The 21952-nt window shown below is 36.9% G+C and overlaps 1 protein-coding gene across 2 annotated transcripts in view; it reads left to right on the forward strand.

Moving 5' to 3' along the window:
* The window catches only part of LOC136842739 (glutamate receptor ionotropic, kainate 2-like), a 58112-nt gene extending 39203 nt beyond the window's left edge, over positions 1–18909 (forward strand). Inside the window, exons 8-16 of one of the 2 annotated variants that reach the window (XM_067110477.1) lie at positions 732–905; positions 2010–2215; positions 3676–3899; positions 5076–5332; positions 5842–6038; positions 6528–6641; positions 7248–7419; positions 8780–9054; positions 18425–18909. In XM_067110477.1, coding sequence (XP_066966578.1) covers positions 732–905; positions 2010–2215; positions 3676–3899; positions 5076–5332; positions 5842–6038; positions 6528–6641; positions 7248–7419; positions 8780–9054; positions 18425–18489 — 1684 coding nt within the window. In that variant the 3' untranslated portion in view covers positions 18490–18909. Of the gene's footprint in view, positions 1–731; positions 906–2009; positions 2216–3675; positions 3900–5075; positions 5333–5841; positions 6039–6527; positions 6642–7247; positions 7420–8779; positions 9055–11224; positions 11315–18424 lie in introns of those variants that run through there. The other variant, XM_067110478.1, reaches the window with a different exon arrangement.
* The last annotated feature ends 3043 nt before the right edge of the window (positions 18910–21952 follow it).

Consider the following 21952-nt stretch of genomic DNA (forward strand, 5'->3'; position numbering starts at 1 on the left):
TCGTCTGAATCAATAGAGGTTGACGGGCTGGCGGGGGGGAGGGGGGGCGGGGGCCGAAGTCTGTTACTGTCCCCGCCCGCAAAGTTAAGAGATATTTATCAATGAATCAAATTTTAAGTTAAATGGTATCGTTGATCTAAATTCATTTCGTGAAAGTCGGTTGTTCTTCAGGCATTCTATGTTTGCTTGAGAGGATGAAGCACGTGGTAGCCCAGTTTAATCGAGAGATAATCAAAATCCTGTCAGTAGGAAAGAGAATAAATATGAAATCATATAATTTCTCCAAGACAACTCCGATATAATTAAACCACACAAATACTGGTAAGCGCAGAAAACTAGATTTCTGAGTTAGTCTTTAGTTCCAAGCAAATCCACTTCAGCCCTGCAGCCATAGCTGTTGAGTAAAATGAGATGTGCCGTAGAATTTCCAATAAACGTTTAGGCTGGACAGCAAATAGACGACATTCTCTAAAACAAAGTTGTAAGAAAGTTGCTCTGTAAAGTTAACGAATTAAATGCATAATCAAGAAAGCTGATCCTGTGGAGACCCGAATTCAAAAACACCAAAAGAATGTATGCAAGTTCCTCATGTTTACCTTTAACGTAGTATTGACTTCTACCATAAAGCCGGTAGGTAAGAGCTTGATGAACTTCACTATGTTGGAACCCCGTTCCTTCCTTAGTATCACTAAGTAAACTTACTTACAAGATATTCTCTTTTGCTCCTGAAGGTACAGCTGCCGACAAGCACCCGACCGTCAGTTCGGAAACAAAAAGGACGGTGTTTGGACGGGTCTTGTACGAGAACTGATCATGGGGAAGGGTGACGTCATCATTGCTCCCCTCGATGACACCTATGAAAGAGCACAAGAAATAGATTTCGTCGTGGCTTCTGGCACCATTACGTGAGTGGCACTGACGTCTAAAGGCAATTCTAGCCTGATGTCATTTCACTGCTTGTTGTTTGGCAAGGGTATATTTAAAGAAAGAAAGTATACAGCAGAGATAGCACTTGTATAATATGGTAAAAGAGTTTTTTAAGATGGAAATTTTATTTGAGAGATACGAATTGTTTAAAATCTCTTAGTAGTGATGTTTGGTAAGGTAAGTTCTCAAGATGGTAAGTCTAATGTCATAAAAGAATATCAAAGGTTATTGATTTGCTTATGGCAAATGAAATTTTTAAGATAGTCTCTATAATTTGGTAAAAAATTACTCTTAAAATAGTGTTAAACTTGGTAAACGAATTTTTGAAGATATCAGTTATAATGTGGGAAAATAATATTTTAAGATAATTATTTCATATGGTAAAGGGAGCCTACTGATTATATATTGTGAAATAATTTTTCAAAATGGTAATGATGTGTGGTAAAAGAATCCCCGCAAATATAAATTTTGTATGGTAAAAGAATTTATAAAAATATGCTTATAGTTGTGCATAAAGTAATTCTTTGATGAAAAGGGCTAAGTACCAAAGACAATCAGTTAAAAAGGCCTATTACTGACTACCGGTACAGAATGCTAAAACTCTTAACATTCTTCACGCTAACGTATCGCTTAAAAATACCCTCTGGTTCCACACATTTGAACCAAATCTTTCAGATGCAGCTGGAGAAACCTAATACTCATATTCCACTTTTTACTCAACACAGTTACGACCCCCGTAGGGAGTAGTCCCGTCAGTGCACCTCGTGCGGTGCACTGTAGGCATCGCTTAAGTTTCTTTTCAGCGTGCCTTCGGCCCCTAGCTGCAACCCTTTTCGTTTCTTATACTGTACCTCCTTTCATATTCTCTTTCTTCCACCTTACTTTCCACCCTCTCCTAGCAATTGATTCATAGTGCAACTGCTTTGAGGTTTTCCTTCTGTTACACCCTCCAAACCTTTTACTGTCAATTTCCGTTTCAGCGCTGAATGACTTCATAGGTCCCAGTGCTTTGCCTTTGGCCTAAATTCTATATTCAATTCAATTCAGTCCACTTCAATTCATTTCATTTCAATTCAACACAGTTACGACATGATCATCAAGCGCCCGGAACCTCAGACCATGACGAGTTTCAGTCGCGTCTTGCAGCCGAAGTCGTGGCACGCTTACGTCCTCGCCATCGTCATCACATGTCTCCTGTACGCGCATTTCATCCTCCTGGGAGGCAAGGAGGGATTCAAAGCCGTCTTCGACGCCACTTTCGATATCATCACGATTCATCTGAGGCAAGGTGAGTGGGTGGTTGGGTGCGTGGACTGGGCATGAATGCCCATGGTAGCAGGAATAAACAAGTAAAAAAATGCGACGATTTCTTCGGCGCAATCGAGTTTTCTGTACAATCAAGGCCACCATAAATAGATCTATCTTTCGGTGGTCTCGATATAATGCTGTATGAGCTGCCACCCATGAAACTTTAACCACGGCCCGGTGGTGGCCTGGCCTATATCGTGGCCAGACGCACGAATATATGGCTAACTTTAACCTTAAATAAAATAAAAATCAACAGTGCTAGAGTGCTGCAGTTTGGTATGTATGATGATTGGAGGGTGAATGATCAACATACCAATTTGCAGCCCTCTAGCCCCAGTAGTTTTTAAGATCTGAGGGCGGACAGAATAAAGTGCGGACGGACAGACAGAGCCGGCACAACAGTTTTCTTTTCAGAAAACTAAAAGTAGCTTGCAGACGGTGCGTGCATCTTTGAAAATTATGTCATCTTGTGCCCGTACTCTTGATAAGATCTGAGAGTCAAGTCTCAAATTAATTTGAAATAAAAAATCACTTTAAAATTTGCTCCGATCAACTTAAATGTCTTCGAAATACCTCTTTGGTCGAGAAAACATGTTTTAAAAAAATCACTAATAATGAAAATTTTTATTTCTGACTTAGGAAAACCAGTTTCAGAAGTTTACAAACCAGTCTCAGTTGTACAAGAAAATTTTATTCCTGTGAAAGTTTTGAGAGTCAGAAATAACTGTTTAAATCATATGTAAAGATTATGCCAAAATCTTGATCAAAACATTCTTTGCTAGGTTTCAAATATCTAAAGCAGCTTCATATCTACACAAAACTATTTAAAATTTCGATTTGAAATCTTTGGAAATTCATGCTCACATTCAGAATTGCTCCATCTGGCGAGGTTTCTCTTGATTTCAGATAGAGTACATTTTTCTTGAAAAATGTGGTCTTCAGCATCAGTGTTTTTTCATAACGGCATGTGTTTTTCATTCACTGTGGAAGTTTTTCAGTTTTACTTTTAGAGGAACTAACTGAACATTCACTTTCTACAATAGCCATCTATAGAATTGTAAAAGAGCGTTCAAGTTAATAAGGAAAAACTTCCAGATTTCTCAAGAAACCCATTTCATGTAAGAAACCATTCCGAAATCAATTTAACAACCAGTTTAGAATCCTTGTGCATGTATGTCTTTTTGGGGGGCGCGGGTGGTTGCGGCTTTTAAAATAATACAAAAACTTTCTGCAAAAATTCTTCCTGAATCTCAGGAAGCAGCTATGCAAAAACCATTTGGAATCTGCCTAAACCCTTGCCAAGCTTTTCGATTCCATGAACAAGTTGCGAAAACAAATTTGAAGTCTTTGTAAAAAAAAAAAAAATCCAAAATCTTATTTCAAAAACTTGCATGAATTTCTTACAATTTTTTTCTTTTAATCAACCTCAAATCTTAACAGTGACGGCCTGCATGAAAACGCCAAGGATTCCCCGTAGGATCTTCTTGCTGACCACCGTCCTGACTGCCTGGATGGTCCTGGTGTACTACACAGCTGACCTGGTTGCCTTCTTGGCCATCCCTGACACTGACCCACTCTTCAGCAACATGGTCGGCCTCCTCGAGTACAAGGAGTACTACAAACTCGGCCTGCAGCGAGGGAATTCTGAAGTAGAAAGATTCAGAGTAAGTGAAGGATACTTCAGCCCGAAACAAAAATTTCTGGACTTTAACGTTAAAAAAAATATTCACCAAAACTGAAATAATAGATGTATAAATTGTCAGCACAAAGCAAAGCCACAGTAAATTGCCTTTTGAATGACGTACGGTTTGTTCTGCCCGCTATTGCATAGTACAGTAAAATTAAAATTATTCAAACAGTTTTTAATATTCTTGACTACAGTTTTATTTGGAAATGTTTTTCCTTGCTAGAATAATGAATTTGACGTTATTTTGAAGCATAATGATTGTACTTAACTGTATTATGTTCAAAGTATGAATTTGCCAGAAAAGCAAAAATGTTAATTGACGGTTAAATCAGTAATAAGTAGGTAAATTTAGTGGGAAGATGAAGTTAAAGCAGTTTTTTTTTTTCATGCCTTCTCTTCCATGAGGGTAAAAATAAATTATAAGATATTTTCCCGTAAATTGCCGTTTCAGATTTAGCTCTCATGTACAGTTTAAAGAAAGACCGCCAGGTTCAAAAAAAGAAAAATCCTAGTAAAAAAAAAAAGAGGAAAAACGGAAATACATAGAAACAAATATGAAAACCAAAAAGACAGGTCGGCCAGACAAAGGATTAAAGATAAACCTCCCGAGTCGACCGCGTAAAGTAAGCCATGGCCCATGATTTACAGGTTGTAAACCAGGGACAGTTAAAAAATTTAGTACAGTTGTAAATATATATAGATTACTTGAGGACAAATTTCTTTTCGTTTATTGAATGTCTGAGGTACTCTTAGTAATCTTCTTTACAGTTTACGTCAAGATATTGTTTAAAACAATAGAAATATGGAATTCTTACCCTCGCTAACGATAGAAAAATTAACCTACAGTTGTGACATATGAGGCTGTATTTTTTAACAAATTAACTGACACTGATTTATAATTAGGTTACTGGAAGACTACAATGAAAAGAAAGTTAAAACAAAACTGAAACTATTAATGCAAAGAAGGAGGATGGTTAAATGTTCTGTTGTATCGACTAGCCAGTAGTGAATGGGTCCTGCCTGCGATGAGCCCGTGTGACGTCATTGCCTGGCCGACCTGCCTTAGCTGATCCTGATAGAAACACAAGATCCGCAAGAATGCAATGATAGATAATGAGAATAAATAAACGAACTCGTTGCCTTTCGCCCCCAGAACGCCACCGACGTGTCCCTGAAAAGGGTATGGAACGAGATAATCCAGAAGGACCCGGACAATATCGTGCCGACGGCGGAAGAAGGATTCCGGAGGGTCCTGAAGGAGAGGTTCGTGTTCCTGACGGACGAGAAATACTTCAGGCACCACAACAGCCACAACTGCTCCTTCTTGCCCGTCGGAATGAAGCTGTTCCAGTACGGAGTAGGAATGGCTGTGCAGAAGAACTCGCCGCTGAGTTACGTGCTCAATTATCAGTAAGAAAGATTATTTGTATTTTTACTTAACGTTCTTAAGCTCTTTGTGTGAATTCATTATAAAATACAACGCACTACTCACGTAATTTGTTTTTGCTCCAACATCCCAAGAATTAGTGAACGCATCATTGATATGGGGTTTGGAATTACCAAGGTAGTTCCTTCAGTGCACCTCACGCATTGCACTGTAGGCACAACATTAGGTTCTTTGCAGCGTTTCTTCGGCCCCTAGCTGCAACCTCTTTCGTTCCTTTTCTTCCATTACTTTTCACACTGTACTAACAATTGATTCAAAGTGCAACTGCGAGGCTTCCCTCCTGTTACACCTTTCAAACCTTCTTACTGTCAATTTCCGTTTCAGCGCCGAATGACCTCATAGGTCCCAGCAGCGCTTGGCCTTTGGCCTAAATTCCATTTTCTGTTCTGTTCTACAGTAGTAGCGAAAATTCCAATCGGTTATAAATCACGAATTTTCCCTACTATTTCTCATATGTCCCCGTGAATTTCAGAGTCCTTCAGCAGCAGTCTTCCGGAGTCATGAACCGGTTCAAAGACAAGTACAACCCCAAATTCGACAGCTGCTTCACGGCAGCCACAGGCCCCCTGAGCATAACGACGCTTGCTTCTGCCTTCATCATTGTCCTCATCGGAATCATTCTCTCTGTCGGATTTCTGGTTGGGGAGCGATGCTGCGGTCAGTTAGAAGGTCAGAGACGTTCCAGCTGGCCACTATTCTATTTCTCTGTCTTCTTGAAAGCACCTCTTTTGTATAAGCAGCCTAAAAATCTGTTTTTCTGAATGCAGTGATCTCAGTTGTCCCATGTAGCTTCCGTTTTCAGATTTTGTTGGTGCTGATACTAAGACGTTATTCTTGGCTGCCAAATTTTCCCTTTGAAGTGATCCTTACCATTAACAAGTTTTACTTTTTTCCTCATTATTCGTTAAAAAAATGAGCAAAATTTGTAGGCCTATTTTCAAAATTGTAAATGTAACTGGAACACATCATGCTCTTCCAAAAATGTTTCAAGACTGAGGCGTAAATGTTGTTTTAGAGTCAACGGATGAAATTTTAAAGAAACAAAGCTATGCCATATTTATTTCGGACGTACAGTATGTTCAACTTGTTTTAGTTGAGGTTCATCTAATTTTTACTTCCCTTTAAAAAAACTTATGCTGTTTTTATCACCCCAAACAGATACAGAATACAAACTTTTCAGCCCCGATGACAGAAGGCTTATGACAGCTCCCTTCGAAGATGGGCTGAAGGCACTGGGATACATCTATGACAAAGAAAAGGGACTGTTGTTCAGTACGTAAAGTCCAGTTATTAAAGTATTTTAATTTTGGCAGAGCTTTTTTCTGAGGCTTGGTATTAAAATAGCATATATTCTGCACACACATGAAATCACAACGCTAAAGCAAATCAAGGGATGAGAAGCCTAGTAACATTACTTAAAAAATGCGTTTTTCTGGGCAAATTTACTGTGTAAATGATAGTGCTCATTTGCATCTACAGCTACTTAGTTAACATGAAACTTCCATTGTTCTGTAACATTAATACAATCTTCTTGTACTGACTTTGAAATATAAGGTGTCTGGAGTAATACCCTCACGATTACCATAATCGATAAAGCCAACTTGTGTTTGAAGACACTATGAATCGATTACGATCAACATTACAGTAGCAATAACCAAGGTCTAGAGATATTCTCTAGGCCTTGGCAATAACGGTCATTACCCTGAATGATATGACAAATATGTTTGTCTTGTTTTATTTTTATTTTTAATCTTGAGGTAAAGACCTCCTAACGAGGGGCCAAAACGCCATTCAGTTTTCCAATGTCTCTTGCCCATTTCCTTGACGTAACGTAACCTTACAATTCCAGCTCGTAATACTTGTACTTGAATTCCGCAGAGAACTTCTGGACCGAGACTGACATCTACATGTTGTTGAACACCTACAAGAAGGTGAAACCGAAGCTCTTCAGCATCTTGGATTCCAGCAAGACCTTGTGGAGGAAAGTGGGCACCCTCATGAACAGACACCCTAAACTCTGCGAGAGGAAATTCAACGATTTAGTGATCAAGTATTAAATCGTGGTTCTTTTCAGTCGTATTTTCGAGTCTTAATTGGCGTAGTGCCATCAGTGCACCTCAAGTGGTTCACTGTAAGCATTACGTAAGGGTCTTTGCAGCGTCCTGTCGGCCCCTAGCTGTAACCCCTTTCATTTCTTTTACTGCGCCTCCTTTCATATTCTCTTTCTTCCACCTGACTTTCCACCCTCTCTAACAATTGATTCATAGTGCAACAGCGAGGTTTGCTTCCTGTTACATCTTTCAAACCTTTTGCTGTGAATTTCCATTTCAGCCCTGAATGACCTCATAGGTCCCAGCGCTTGGCCTGTGGCCTAAATTGTATATTCTATTCTTAATTGTTGTAAATCTTCACCGCTGCTTCAAGATCAGTCTCAGATATTGCAATATATGAATACTTAAGTAATTGTCTCTAGGATATACTGCAGAGTATTTGCTTAGAAAATTGACATTATTCGACAAGAACTCTGTTGTTTCAGTTTAATGGGTGATGTTAGCCCCTGCCAAAATTTTGGTTAAAAATAGAGTATGATTTTCCCGATCTTTATCCCAACATGGGGTACGAGTCATTTTTGAAAACCGTAAATACGGACCAAATTGAAAGTTATAAATCTTATTCATTTTGAGAATATTGCAAGCACTCAATCAAACGGAAAAAATTGCAGTTTTCTTAGATGCACTCAGATTTTCATGGATCGGCTACAGCAATCGAATTAGATAAAACCACATATTTCTAAAGGTCCCAGTGCTTAATGGTTAAATATATTATATTATATATATATATATATATATATATATATATATATATATATATATATATATATATATATATATATATGTGTATATATATATATATGTATTATATATATATATATATATATATATATATATATATATATATATATATATATATATATATATATATATATATATATATATATATATATATATATATATATATATATATATATATATATATATATATATATATATATATATATATATATATATATATATATATATATATATATATACATGCAAAGATGATAGACAATGAACCCAGTCCTTCTCCTCAGTTATCAAGGCTTGCCTGTTAATACAACGAAAAGTTATTGATTTCTAGATTCCTTAATATCTTTGGAATCTGATTTCCGCTATAAAACCTTTTGAAATTAGTATAGGAAATACAATATACACAATCTGATTTTCTTACTATACAAGCCTTTGACCGTGACGCTATTTGCGTAAACGTAGTCGGTAGATTTCACATAAATATCGGATATCATTCATCATAAATTAACAAAAACACAGAACGGGGAATCATTATAGGGAATCATTATCCCAACTTCGCAGGTACGAAGAGATCCGAGAGGACGAGGGGAGGGGAGCGAGGAGGATGAGGAACACCGTCTATTACGATCTCCTCCAAGAGCTGATCGAGAAGGACCCGGCCCAGGCCCTGAAGAACGTCGTCCCGGACGCCGGCCTTCTGGCAGTCAATCTGGGCAACAAGAGCCCCGATTCCTTGAGCGACTCGGCCCCGACGGATAACGACGAACCGATCCTTCTGCAGAAGTCGTCGGGGGGACGCGGGGTCGAAACTTCGACGATTCCCACGCTCCCGGGAGGTATATAATGTTTCTCGTTTTGTTTAGACTAGAAATGAAAGGCATTACTCATGTTTACAGCAGGGTTTTTTTTTCTATTGTAGGTCATTCAGAACGTGATTCCGCAAATAAGGGGAGAATGGTGGTAGATCAGTTTGTATACGATTTCATATAAAGCTGTTCTCGTTATTTTACGAGAGACATCAAACTTATGATTTTGCATAAAGTTCATATAAGTTCCTTTACTCTTCTCTCGAGTGAAAGTGCACGCCGAAACAAAAGGATATTTATATTTCTGTATTTGGGGGTCCAGGTGACTTAACTTTTTTTCACGATTTTTTTTTTTTTTTTTTTTTTTTTGATAAAGGACCTACATATGCTTTGCCCATTTTTCAAAAATAATCTTGAGCTTCCTGAAGTCAAATGAGAAGCGTGAAAGGAAAGATCTCCATGACAGTCCCTCTCGTATCGTTTTCATCGGTAGCTTCATGACAGTGAGACGTTTTACAGATATGATAATGTTTTCATAGCCACAGAAGAATGTGCTATTCTTAGGGCGAACAAGATAAATTAGTGTCACATCATTTTTTATGCATAGGCCTACGAGACTGGCAGCCTAATGTTTGGCTAGCCCGGGTGCAACGTCAAAAAGCGTGTCCCCAGTTTTGATCTATTTGTTTATAACTCCGAGAAGGCATATTATTTGATTTCTCGCTCGTCAAATGATAGAGGAAACGGAAAATAGGTAAGGAAAGCAGATTAGGACCCAAATCAAGGTATGGTATACGCCTATCTTGAAAATATAGGAATTTTATAGGAAGCAGTGAAAATGGTGAGAATTCCAGACATGTAGAATAAATGTGGTATGTGGCAGCCTGGCGGATGTTACAAGGCCTTGCAGGAGGACAAGGGACTCGCCTTGGGTTCAACTAAACACTGTCTGAAATTGTACCTATAAGTAATTAGAAAGAGAAAACGCCCAGTTTTATATGGTGTGTGTAGAACTGCCCATCTGGAGTATGTGGTCACTTCAAAACAAGTGTGAAATCATGTGAACACAAAATGCTGATAGAAAAGACACTTGATTTCATCGTGAAAAGTCAGGTCAAAAGGAACGGACGAGATACTAATCTTTCTTCTGGCATCATTGAACTTGGGCTAAGTTATGGGATTCCAATTCCATACGTAAATTTGATAGAAGAAGAGAAATTTAAGATTGAGAGCAAATGATAAAGGATGGATGGATGAATGAAGATTGACTCATTGGCCTTGCTATGACGAGAAAGCATACGTTGAGAAAGATTACTAAAGAAAAAGAGAAATAGGTCGGTAAGAGAAATGGGGAAAGAAGTGGGTATTGTACAGTACTGTAAACAAGAGGCAAGGAAATTAGATGAAAAATAAGAAGTTATAGATGAGTTAACATAGATGAAGTAAAGCCAGGTGCAGAGCATTCAGTTGACTGTTTCATGCTGGACTCTGTCAGACATTTGAGAGAGATTAGGAGAGAAAAATGCAGAGACACAAAGATGGGGAATACTTGGGAAATGGCAGAAGTTTATCTGAAGTCCCATAGAGAAGATGACCAAACCTAATTAAGATACGAAGACATTGTGAGCTGAATCTATAAAGCTCCCAGTAGCAGCGGAAGTAAAAACAAAAGATCTGCATGTTTTAGAATAAAACTGGACAGCTGAGGCTGTTGATATTTTCAATAATAAGTGTAGGGGTAGGAAGTAACAGAAAACCACAGAGCAGAATCAGTCAAGAAATAACCAAAGGGAGTAGGTATGTGACTAGGATAGCAAGTTATCAGTTACTTTGGATGAAAGGGAAGAGGGAAGTTCTATTTGCAGTTATTGGAAACTTTATTGTTTTTTTATATCAGTAAGAAACACGATCAGGACGTCAGATTCCCCGCAGTAGAGTACTGGAAGACTTCTGCCAGCGTAGTAAGGAAGCTCAGTTATCCTTAGATGGTCTAAAAATAAACACGAGTAGTAGCAGCGAGAACTAAATCATATTCCTACTGACCGGGAAAGAAAATGTCCATTACTCCAGTCTTGCATATTGAAGCACTAATTTATGAGCTATTATGTTATGAATGCATTATTCAGAATGACAATCAGGAAATAACTCTGAGAGACAAAGACAGCCCTGACTGTCTTGATAATCCACCTGTTCTTTACAGATAAAGGGGCGTCTACATCTAAAGCTACACAAGCAAGACCCTAGCTTAAGAAATTATGCAAATTGTGACCTCAGAGGTGTGTTGAATAGTACTGGTGATTTACTCTCATACCATACGTAAAGTTCATGTTCTTTTTTTTGAGTTGTCATTCCACGTCCACGTAGCATTGTATCATAACTGGAAATGTGTCGCTCTCACTGCTCTAGTCTGCATTTTAGAGTAACGAGTTGCATTTTAGAGTAAAGAGTAGATGACACCTGCGGTCTGACGTTTATGAAAACTGAGGCAACGGTTTTCAGCATTTTTTGCATTTGTAGAGCCCCTTTTTTAAGTAAAGTTAAAATAAAATTTTCAAGTAAGTAGTCAGCAGAGTTTAGCCACCAGAGTTTGGTCTGTGTTTCACTAATTGCGCTGTGTATATACACATAGAAACATGCTTGCATGTACACACAGACACGTACAAAAGCTTTCACACACTGAAACTCCAAAAGTACATGCAGATACAAATGTACATACACACACACATACACGAGTGCATGGTTATGCATACACATAATTATGTATATACATCATCTGATCGTTTCTGTCGTGTATTTACGTCAGTGTTGCATCATCGTTTGTCCTTATTTTGGAAAAATATTGAATGTGCATTTCCCAGTGATGTGAAATAACATTATAAGCAGTATTTAAACTTCTGGCTGCAAGTTTCAACATTGTTGAGACTTTCTAATCTTGTAGAATATGTTAGAATGCATAACTTTTGATGAGGTTTTGATCAACGAGTAATTTTTGCAGTGTTGAAAGTGCCTCAGATAGTTAAACGTAAAGAATGAAGGCAGTATGTGTGGGGAATGCGTTTTTTTTATTTTTTAGTGGGATGAATAAGAATATTATTCACGAAAAATCTCTAGGAAAGAATAACTCTTATAGTTCTTCATGCTAATTAAGACGTTTGTGCATCGTCCTGGTTTTCTACTGAATTTTCTGTTGAATGACTGTGAAATTAGTGACTATGTCGAAGCTTGGTTGTGAAGAAAATCGGTAGGACCGACTTCTCTAGAGTTGGATTTTTTTTCAGAATTGTTTTCCTTTGTGGCAACAATCTCTCTAGCCCTCAGAATAGCCTTTAATAATAGTTCCACAAGGGTGGGATATTATGGTGCCGAATCTCATCATACACATCATATGCATCATACCTTGTGTACATATTCATTACCAAACTTATTGTGTCTACATACTCATCTTCACTAAGAAGATATTCATCATTGTTTAAAGGGAACACTATTAGATAAGGCTTTCTTACACTGCTTGCTGGTTGCTACAGTTACTTGGCCATTAACCCTGAAGGTTCGGTACATACAAATAAGCATTTTTAACATCTCCTTGTGGTCAGGAGGGCTTAAGTGTTAAGAGATATTTGCATCCGTGTGACCCCAAGCGGCAGCCGCTGTGCTGGATGGGTATGTGGTGACAGGAGCCAGATATTCATAGAGCTTTCTTGAAAGCCAAATCTGAAAATGTTTGTCAGAACAGAAACGTTGAATGAAGTTCTGACATGAAAGTGCAAAGGATTTTAACTTGTTTGTCTTTCACTGTTTACGTGACAGGGCAAAGTTTTGCAACGTATTTTACTAATAAAAGAGGTTTGCAAGGGGGTGTGTTTTAAATCTGATCAAATTTGATTTCCCCCCCTTTATTCACCTTCTGTATCGATTCGGTTTGCATTGAATTGAATTGAATATAGAATTTAGGCCAAAGGCCCAGCACTGGAACCTATGAGGTCATTCAGCGCTGAAACGGAAATTGACAGGAGGCCTGAAAGGTGTAACAGGAGGAAAACCTTGCAGTTGCACTATGGATCAATTGTTAGGAGAGGGTGAACAGTAAGGTGGAAGAAAGAGAATATGAAAAGGGGTACAGTAAAAGGAGCCTTCAGTAATGCCTACAATGCACCGCATGAGGTGCACTGACGGCAGTACCCGCCTACTACTGGGGATTCGGCTTGTAGACTGCGCAGAAAAGTCCGCCGAAACATTTAGTAAATATATAAGAAGAAATCAGTATGAAAATGATACATACAAAACAGCATGCTGTCAAATATACGGTTTGTGAAGTTGATGAAGTTTACTCCCGATCTGATGAAGTTTACTGCAGGCTTATTGAAGTTTACCCAACTTGATGTTTTTCGAGTTGATGTCTGTTCAGATTATGAAAACTTGAATAGGATGTTGGAAATTTCATTCATTTTTTCCCAGTGATTGTGTTCATTTTAACACCATTGGGTCTGTGTGTGTGTACATTTTAACACCACTGGGTCTCTCTCTCTCTCTCTCTCTCTCTCTCTCTCTCTCTCTCTCTCTCTCTCGTTGCTTCATCGCCTACGTTTACACGTTGGCATAAAATGTATAATTATAGAGTAGGAGTAATTATAAATTTGCATAAACGTTTTAAGAGAGAGATCAAGCGTGATATGTTTACTTCCAGTAAATACGGATGTCAGGGTCAAAGACCTTTGTTGTTGTCATGCCAGGTTTTTTATTCAAACACTCCTACGATGAATGACTGTGTCCAGTCACGTCCTACTAATATTTAAAATTTCCCCCTTTTTTTTTGTCCTGTGCCAAATATCTACATTAAGAGGGAAAAGGCAATGGTTTGTAATAATTTTATTCATAGATATTGTAACGAGTCAATCCACATGAGATGTTCAAGATCTTCTAAAAAACATCGCAGATGTACCTGTTTGTGTGTGCATTTTCATCAAGATAATAAATTTTTGTTACCTGTGACTGGACAAGCTTTTTTTGAGTGCTCACTACAGCTAATTATTGAAGCACATCAGACCAATATTTCAGTATGTAAAACCAGAAGTATTAATCTATTATTTGAGACATATATGATCAAAAGTGATGATAATTTCTCCTACCTAAATCCCAGTCTAAAGGAAAATTGGCCAGTTAAAGTATTAACTCAGATTCGAGACATTTCGAGCTTCCTTGTGAGACTCGCCTGAGAGTGGATATCTAATTGTCCCTTTCCTGGACCACAGGGGTTAAAGGCCTTGCCAAATGAAGTCGTTACGCATCAATCTTTGCTTTCTTGGGTGGCAGAAAATGTAATTTTGTATCTGAAAAACCAAAATCCTCTCTTAGGGTGGCAGAACAGATTCCAGTTCGCGGGACCTCCCGGAATTCAACAGGAAATCAGTCGACCGGTAATTCACATTGCAATTCGTTGTACATGTGTACGTAAGAAAACTGCAATATTAAATGTCTACAAGATTACAAATGACAATGCCATAAACAGAAGTTTAAAATTAAACCTAATTCATTTTCAGCTAGTGGACAATTAAGTAATGAATAAAATATCTGTAAGAGATGAAAGGAATTCAAATATCTCCCAAGATAATTGAAAGGATTTGTGTCATTTCCCCCCCCCAAAATATTGAAAACTTGGAAAATAAATTGAGACTACAAACCATCAGGCAAAATATAGTTTGTGCACTTCAATCTTATGTAATTCTTAATCCACACAAATTTCTCAACACACACACACACACACACATACACACACACACTATGACCATTACGAATAAGTCAGGCTAACAGAAAGAAGTACATTCTTTGAAACCACCACCCCAACACTGCTTAACATCTGAAATGTAAACATTGCACAATTTAACTGTACCGCACTTTATGGAAGCGTAAATGTTAGGTAATGTGTTATTACACTGACACAATGCCAGCCTAATGGACGCACCCAAAAGAACATTGGATTTTACTTTACATTAAGTATGCTAAGACACTGCTACTATTCATCCTCAGAGGCCTTACAGTAACAACAATGTTTTGATAATGTTCCATGTTAGGTTAAAAAGTTCACTGCTAGGTCCCTGTCTAGATACCAATACGTGTATGGTACCAATGTAGGTAAAGTTGAACTGAATTCCCTTCACTATCAGCTAGGTAAAACTGTACATTAAATGACATTGTTTGGTCTACAGGACAAATCAGTATCCTTAAAAAAAAAACAGTTTAAAAGTGAACTCTGCTATGCAAACGAAAATTATTAAGCTAATAATTATCTACAGTTTTTATTTTTTTTGTAAAAGAACTGTACTGTACATATTACAGGCTTACAGTATGCCTGTGGAACACACAATTCATAACTCAAACTCAATGATACAGTGATCCTTGCAAGAAGTATGTTAATACTTCATTAAAAGAAACTGCTAGACCTGACATTTGAGATAGTGGGACTACAGAACATAAACATACTTCTCTTCGTGATGATCAGCTGAGTAACCAATGTTACTCATTGTCGCCAAGTTCCCTCTCATTAATGAGTTGCATCACTAAGACAAAGTAAGCCAACTGCCAGTTCAGAACCTGACCTGGCCAAAGGAGTTGTGTGAACCTTCCCAAAAAATTAAGTGCAACTGGCTTCCACGTCTCCAGTTGCCTAGATGACTAGTTGTAAAATCAGTTCTGAGGGTGGAAAGAAACTTTCTGCACTTGACCCTCGCCTTAACCAAGTTAAGAGGGCATTGTGGTTATTAATATTACATTTCCTAAGAGTTAAAATCCTTTGTGGTACCCGGAGAAGAACTTAATCTACTATTCCTTAATCCAAGGGAAAACATCAAATGCTGTGACAATGTCACACACCACTCCTTATGTTAAGAATGCCACTCCTTCCATGTGGCTACTAATCAGGATATTGGAGAACAAATCCACACTTATGTATGGGTACAAATATATTTAAAAATAAATCTATACAGAGAACCGCTTGTTAAAAGAAGTAATGGTAGATCAGGCAATGCTGTCGTTTTCTAAGGGTAGCCTCGGAAAACGACGGCATTGCTTCTTTTAACACCTTCGCTTGTTTTGAGTTTTTATAGTTTTACTTTGGTAGTATTTTCACAGTACCGCGTCCGATTGAAATGAGGAATAGAACAGATTCCCGAAAGCTCTTTATACCGATTTATTTTCAAATAACAGTGGCTGTAGATTTGTTTTTCCATTTCAAGACTCTTGCTTCTATGGGCATTCTTTAATCAGGATGTAAGTAGCAGAACTAAACGAGGTCCCTCTCTCACCCCTTGTTGTCTTTGGTGAAAAACATCAGAGGACCACTGAAGTCACTTTGGTTGCCGCTGGGAAAGCGTGCCATCAATTTCAGGTAGCGATTCTTTCTCCTTCAACCAACTGTCCAATTTTTCTCTGGGTGGCGAGGCTCTGTGATAACAACAGCCAGCTGACTCAGTTGCACTGTAGATGGGTACCAGCATCAGCTGTTGAGAACCTTACCTTTCATATGCCTGTAACTGTGATTAAGAGTGAATAGACTGTTTTGATGTTTAGTTTTTGGCTTTCAACTCTGCAAGAATTATTATTTTTTTTACAAACTGTATAATAGATAGATTTATATAACACTGAAAAAAGCTGCAAATGGTTCAGGATGAATTGGCTTTAAAGACTATATAGCTATATGTATTATTCATCGTAAACTATAAAATAAATTCCTTACCATAACAACAAAGTTATGTTGTAGATATATGAAATATCCAAAAATTTCTCTAAACATGTTAGCTCTGTATATATAACACCTTGCCAAACATGGGTTGGTTTGATTGTTGAGTTTTCGCTGTTGATATGAGGCATTTTTTTTTTATTAAAAAAGCCAGTTGATGAGTTGCATGCTAACCTGAAGACCAATGAGACTGAGTGCGGACTTTACTTCAGCACAAGACTTAAATGAACGAAGACAGAAGACTCGAGGGTTTGAATAAATGGGACTTTGATTAAACAGATGGAAAAGAGCAAGAAGATGCCTGTTTTTTATTCTGTAAGACTTATAGCTCGGACTTAATGAAAAAAAGTCTTATTCTAACACCAATTGCCTGGACATAACTGGATTATGTATAATCAGCCATAGCGAAATATACTGAATGATCACAGAGCAAGCGTATTCTGTTTTTCATTTTTATGTATTATTTACCTTTCTGTTTTGTGTAATTTAACGTAGTTTTATTTTCGTCATAAGCCCGCTTTGGAGACAAGGATTAAAGATGAGGTTCATGTAGGAAACAAAAGCATAAGAAAGCATGTAAATTTTTTCCGGTTATTCTTATGAGTGCTTCACTGCAGTGAAAAGATATTGTTTAATATAAAATAATTTTTATTCTTAGTCATCTCGATCCAGTCAGCTAATTCAACACCAAATCTTAAATTTATCTAAAGGCATTCCGTATTTTTCCTTTAAACTAATTTGGTATCATTATTTATTATTCGTTTTCCAGCTAAAGTCTAAGTGAAAAAGAAATAAGTATGCATTTTTAGTTAACTTGAGCATATCCACTGCTTAGAATAAATATATGTATCCCAGAAGTATAACAGTTTATTTAATAGTATATTTTTTCCGTCAGGTATGCGCTCGTTGAAGAGCAATGGTAAATCCTTAGGTAGATAGCTATATAATTCTGCAAGGTAGAAGAAGAGTTCCGATATCTTATGAAGATAATGACCCTTAGATAAATAGCTGTATAATTCTGCAGGGTAGAAGAAGAATTTTGATATCTCATAAAGTTAATGACCCTTAGATAGATAGCTATGTAATTCTGCAGGGTAGAAGAAAGATTTCGATATCTCATAAGTTAATAACCCATAGGTAGATAGCTATGTAATTCTGCAGGGTAGAATAAGAATTTCGATATCTCATAAGTTAATGACCCTTAGGTAGATAGCTATATAATTCTGCAGGGCAGAAGAAGAATTCCAACATCTTATAAAGTTAATGACCTTTAGATAGATAGCTATATAATTCTGCAAGTTAGAAGAATTTCGATATCTCTTAAAGTTAATGACCCTTAGATAGATAGCTATATAATTCTGCAGGGTAGAAGAAGAATTTCGATATCTCATAAAGTTAATGACTCTCGCTCTCTGACGACGTTATCCATAAATTTCGAAGGAACAATTAAGAAAAAAAAATAATCCCGCTTCACTCCCTGACCAAGCACAACATAACTCGAGCAACAAATAAATTCAGATTTTCATTTCTAATCGAATTTCAGCAATTTTGTCTCTTCAACTTGCAGCGACTGATAACCATTTCTTCGTCTTTCTCTCGTCAGCAATTTTGTCTCTTCAACTTGCAGCGACTGATAACCATTTCTTCATCTTTCTCTCGCCCTAACAGTGATGGAGGTGGAACGCCGGACGCCCAGGGATGTGTCGTACTTGCTGCAACTCGCACGCCCTTAGGGCCAACGAAAGGACCACCCCGCCCTCACGAAAAAAAGGGCGGGGGAACGTTCGTGAATCACTTCCGTTTTATACGCGTTCCTCGAGTAGAAGAATATTGAGTGACGTCAACTTTTATACGTACAAAAATACATTATTATTATTATTATTATTATTATTATTATTATTATTATTATTATTATTATTATTATTATTTCTAAGACTTTTTTTTCAATTATTTCGTGTAATATTAGAATAATAAACATACAGCGAGGGCGCTCCTCACTTGTTGTTGATGTATATATTGTTCATGTATGTAGTATGTACGACGATTATGAAGATATATCTGTACACACTAGCAAAAATACATGTTATATATTTTTATATATGTGTATGAAAATGTATAATGACATTTGTGTATATAAGCACTGTATACACATACACAGTACCTAATATAATATATATATATATATATATATATATATATATATATATATATATATATATTATATATACATATATATATATATATATATATATATATATATATATATATATATATATATATATATTTATATTTATATTTATATTTATATTTAATATATATATATATATATATATATATATATATATATGTATGTATGTATGTATGTATGTATGTATGTATGTATGTATATGGGTGTGTTTGTGTATACGAATGAATTTAGCATTTATTATTTTTCCAAGGCAATAATTAACACCTGAACATTTAATTAATAATTATTGTTCGCAAGTACCGATTTTCCCTGGGTGTCCTTTACTTATTTTCTTTTCACAGATGCAAAAACAAACATTTAAACTCATTCCCCGAGAATTTTTGAGTAGAAGAAAAGGAGAAGGAAGATTCATTCTTTTTCAAAACTCTTCTTTAGCTCCTCTACTTCAAAAGTCTGTAACTTGCTTCTTTCCTCTGTTTTTCCATTACCAGTTTTTCTTTTGCAAAGCCAAGACAAATCTAGTCCTTTGCCCTATTTGGTTCTCATGGCATAAGTGACAAGATAAAAAAAAAAAAAAGGAGATCGGTTAGCAGGAAATACAGGATATCCTATTTTTGGTTGGCAGGTAAAACAGGTATCCTATTTATGGTTAGCAGGCAAAACAGGGTATTCTATTTTTGGTTAGCAGGCAAAACAGGGTATCCTATTTTTGATTAGCAGGTAAAACAGGGTGTCCTATTTTTGGTTAGCAGGTAAAACAGGGTACCCTATTTTTGGTTAGCAGGTAAAACAGGGTATCCTATTTTTGGTTAGCAGGTAAAACAGGTATCCTACTTATGGTTAGCAGGTAAAACAGGGTATCCTATTTTTGGTTAGCAGTTAAAACAGGGTATCCCATTTTTGGTTAGCAGGAAATACAGGGTATCCTATTTTTGGTTAGCAGACAAAACGGGGTATCCTATTTTTGGTTAGCAGGTAAAACAGGGTGTCCTATTTTTGGTTAGCAGGTAAAACAGGGTATCCTATTTTTGGTTAGCAGGTAAAACAGGGTATCCTATTTTTTGGTTAGCAGGTAAAACGGGGTATCCTATTTTTGGTTAGCAGGTAAAACAGGGTATCCTATTTTTGGTTAGCAGGCAAAACAGGGTATCCTATTTTTGGTTAGCAGGTAAAACAGGGTACCCTATTTTTGGTTAGCAGGTAAAACAGGGTAAAATATTTTTGGTTAGCAAGTAAAACAGGGTATCCTATTTTCTTAGACGTTTCGTAAGCAATTTGTTACCTCTCTGTTGCTCTCCTTAGGGGGCTAGTGCCGTCAGTGCACCTCACGGGTGCACTAAAGGCATTACTTAAGGGTCTTTGCAGTGTCCCTTTGGGCCCCTAGCTGCAACCCCTTTCATTCATTTTACTGTGTCTCCATTCATATTATCTTTCCTCCATCTTGCTATCCTCCCTCTCATAACAATTATTTCACAGTGCAACTGCGAGGTTTTCCTCCTGTTACACCTTTCAAACCTACCCACTCTCAATTTCCTTTCCAGCGTTGAGTGGTCTCATGGGTCCCAGTGCTTGTCCTTTGTTCTTAACTCTATATTCCAGTCCATTCTTATTCCTCTCTGTTGCTCTCACACAGAAAAACTAGCATTGCAATAGATGTAGAATTGACTGAATAAAAATGTTTGCTAGCGTAAAAGTAAACATGACTTAGGTACAAATTAGCGTTCCTGTTTTTCGAATGTTTGTGAAACCTCTTATTTGGAATGCTCTTATGATTTTTCTCACCTAGAAAGGTAGAAAATGTCCTCTTGGTTTTTTCCTCAAGAAATATCTTGCATGTGTCTTCCCATTCGCTCACATGAATAGTAACACCTGTACACTCAACTGAACCTGTATTGTAACCAGAAACTACTCCTACACCTTTCTTTATAATCTGCAGTAGAATAAAAATTCGGGTGCTCACTAAGAAATACATAATACGTATGAGAGTTCTGGATACTCCTTGTTTTGTAACCCACCTTTGTAACCACATCTATTCACTGTGAAGTTCCTCCTGAAAAAGGAAGATTTTTGTACTACTGGAATAATACTCTTCATCAATAAAATGACAGGTGTACACAATGAAATACTTTCTTTTATTTCCCTATTACTTTAGAGGTTAAAACATTCATTTTAGAGGGTTTGAGACTACCTAAGAGTGACTAAGGTGGACTTAGTGAACTTGATGAAAGCATCCAAATCAAAAGGCGTCACTTGGAACAACGTAAGTCGAGTGAAAACTGCATAAAACCAAGAGAAAAATGCAGAACGTTTAAGAGCTTTTGTGCAGGCAAAAAATGAATGGGCAATCCTCAGAAATGGCGCAAAAAGCCAAGTTCTAATAGTACAAAAACATACACCGGCCTACTTTTATATTATTTTGATGACAAACTAAATTTTAGTGAACTGTAATCCCAGAGAAGTGAATTTTGCTAATATAATAACGTAGGAAGAAATTTCTTGCACATTTAAGCAACATTTTTAGTCTAAAAATAGTGTGTATATATATATATATATATATATATATATATATATATATATATATATATATATATATATATATATATATATATTACAGCTACGTATTATGAAAAGGAAAAGCCATTACAAGCTAAAAGTAATATAAAATTTTAAGAATTGGAGAAATTAGTATTTTTAGGTTTAAAATATTTGCTAAGCAACAAGGTGGGTCAATAAATAAAATGATAGCACCTTAACAGGCGTTTTGACCTTGGCCTCCGCAATACTGGGCTGAAAGTGACACATTTTTAAAAGAAATTTCCAAAAAAGGTTGAATGCAAATAAATTTTCCACAAGCAATGATAGTCCTCAATCCTCTTAGTAGATGGCGCCACATGCGTCACAAGGAGAACAAAGTAAGAAGACTAGGACTGAAAGTGTACCTTCCTGGTTCTGTTGTCCTTGTTTTGAGTACTATGTTGAAATTGGAGCTGTAGACCCAGGCTTCAGTC

This window comes from Macrobrachium rosenbergii, chromosome 10 (genome assembly GCF_040412425.1).
Source record: "Macrobrachium rosenbergii isolate ZJJX-2024 chromosome 10, ASM4041242v1, whole genome shotgun sequence".
In the NCBI taxonomy this organism is placed as follows: domain Eukaryota; kingdom Metazoa; phylum Arthropoda; class Malacostraca; order Decapoda; family Palaemonidae; genus Macrobrachium; species Macrobrachium rosenbergii.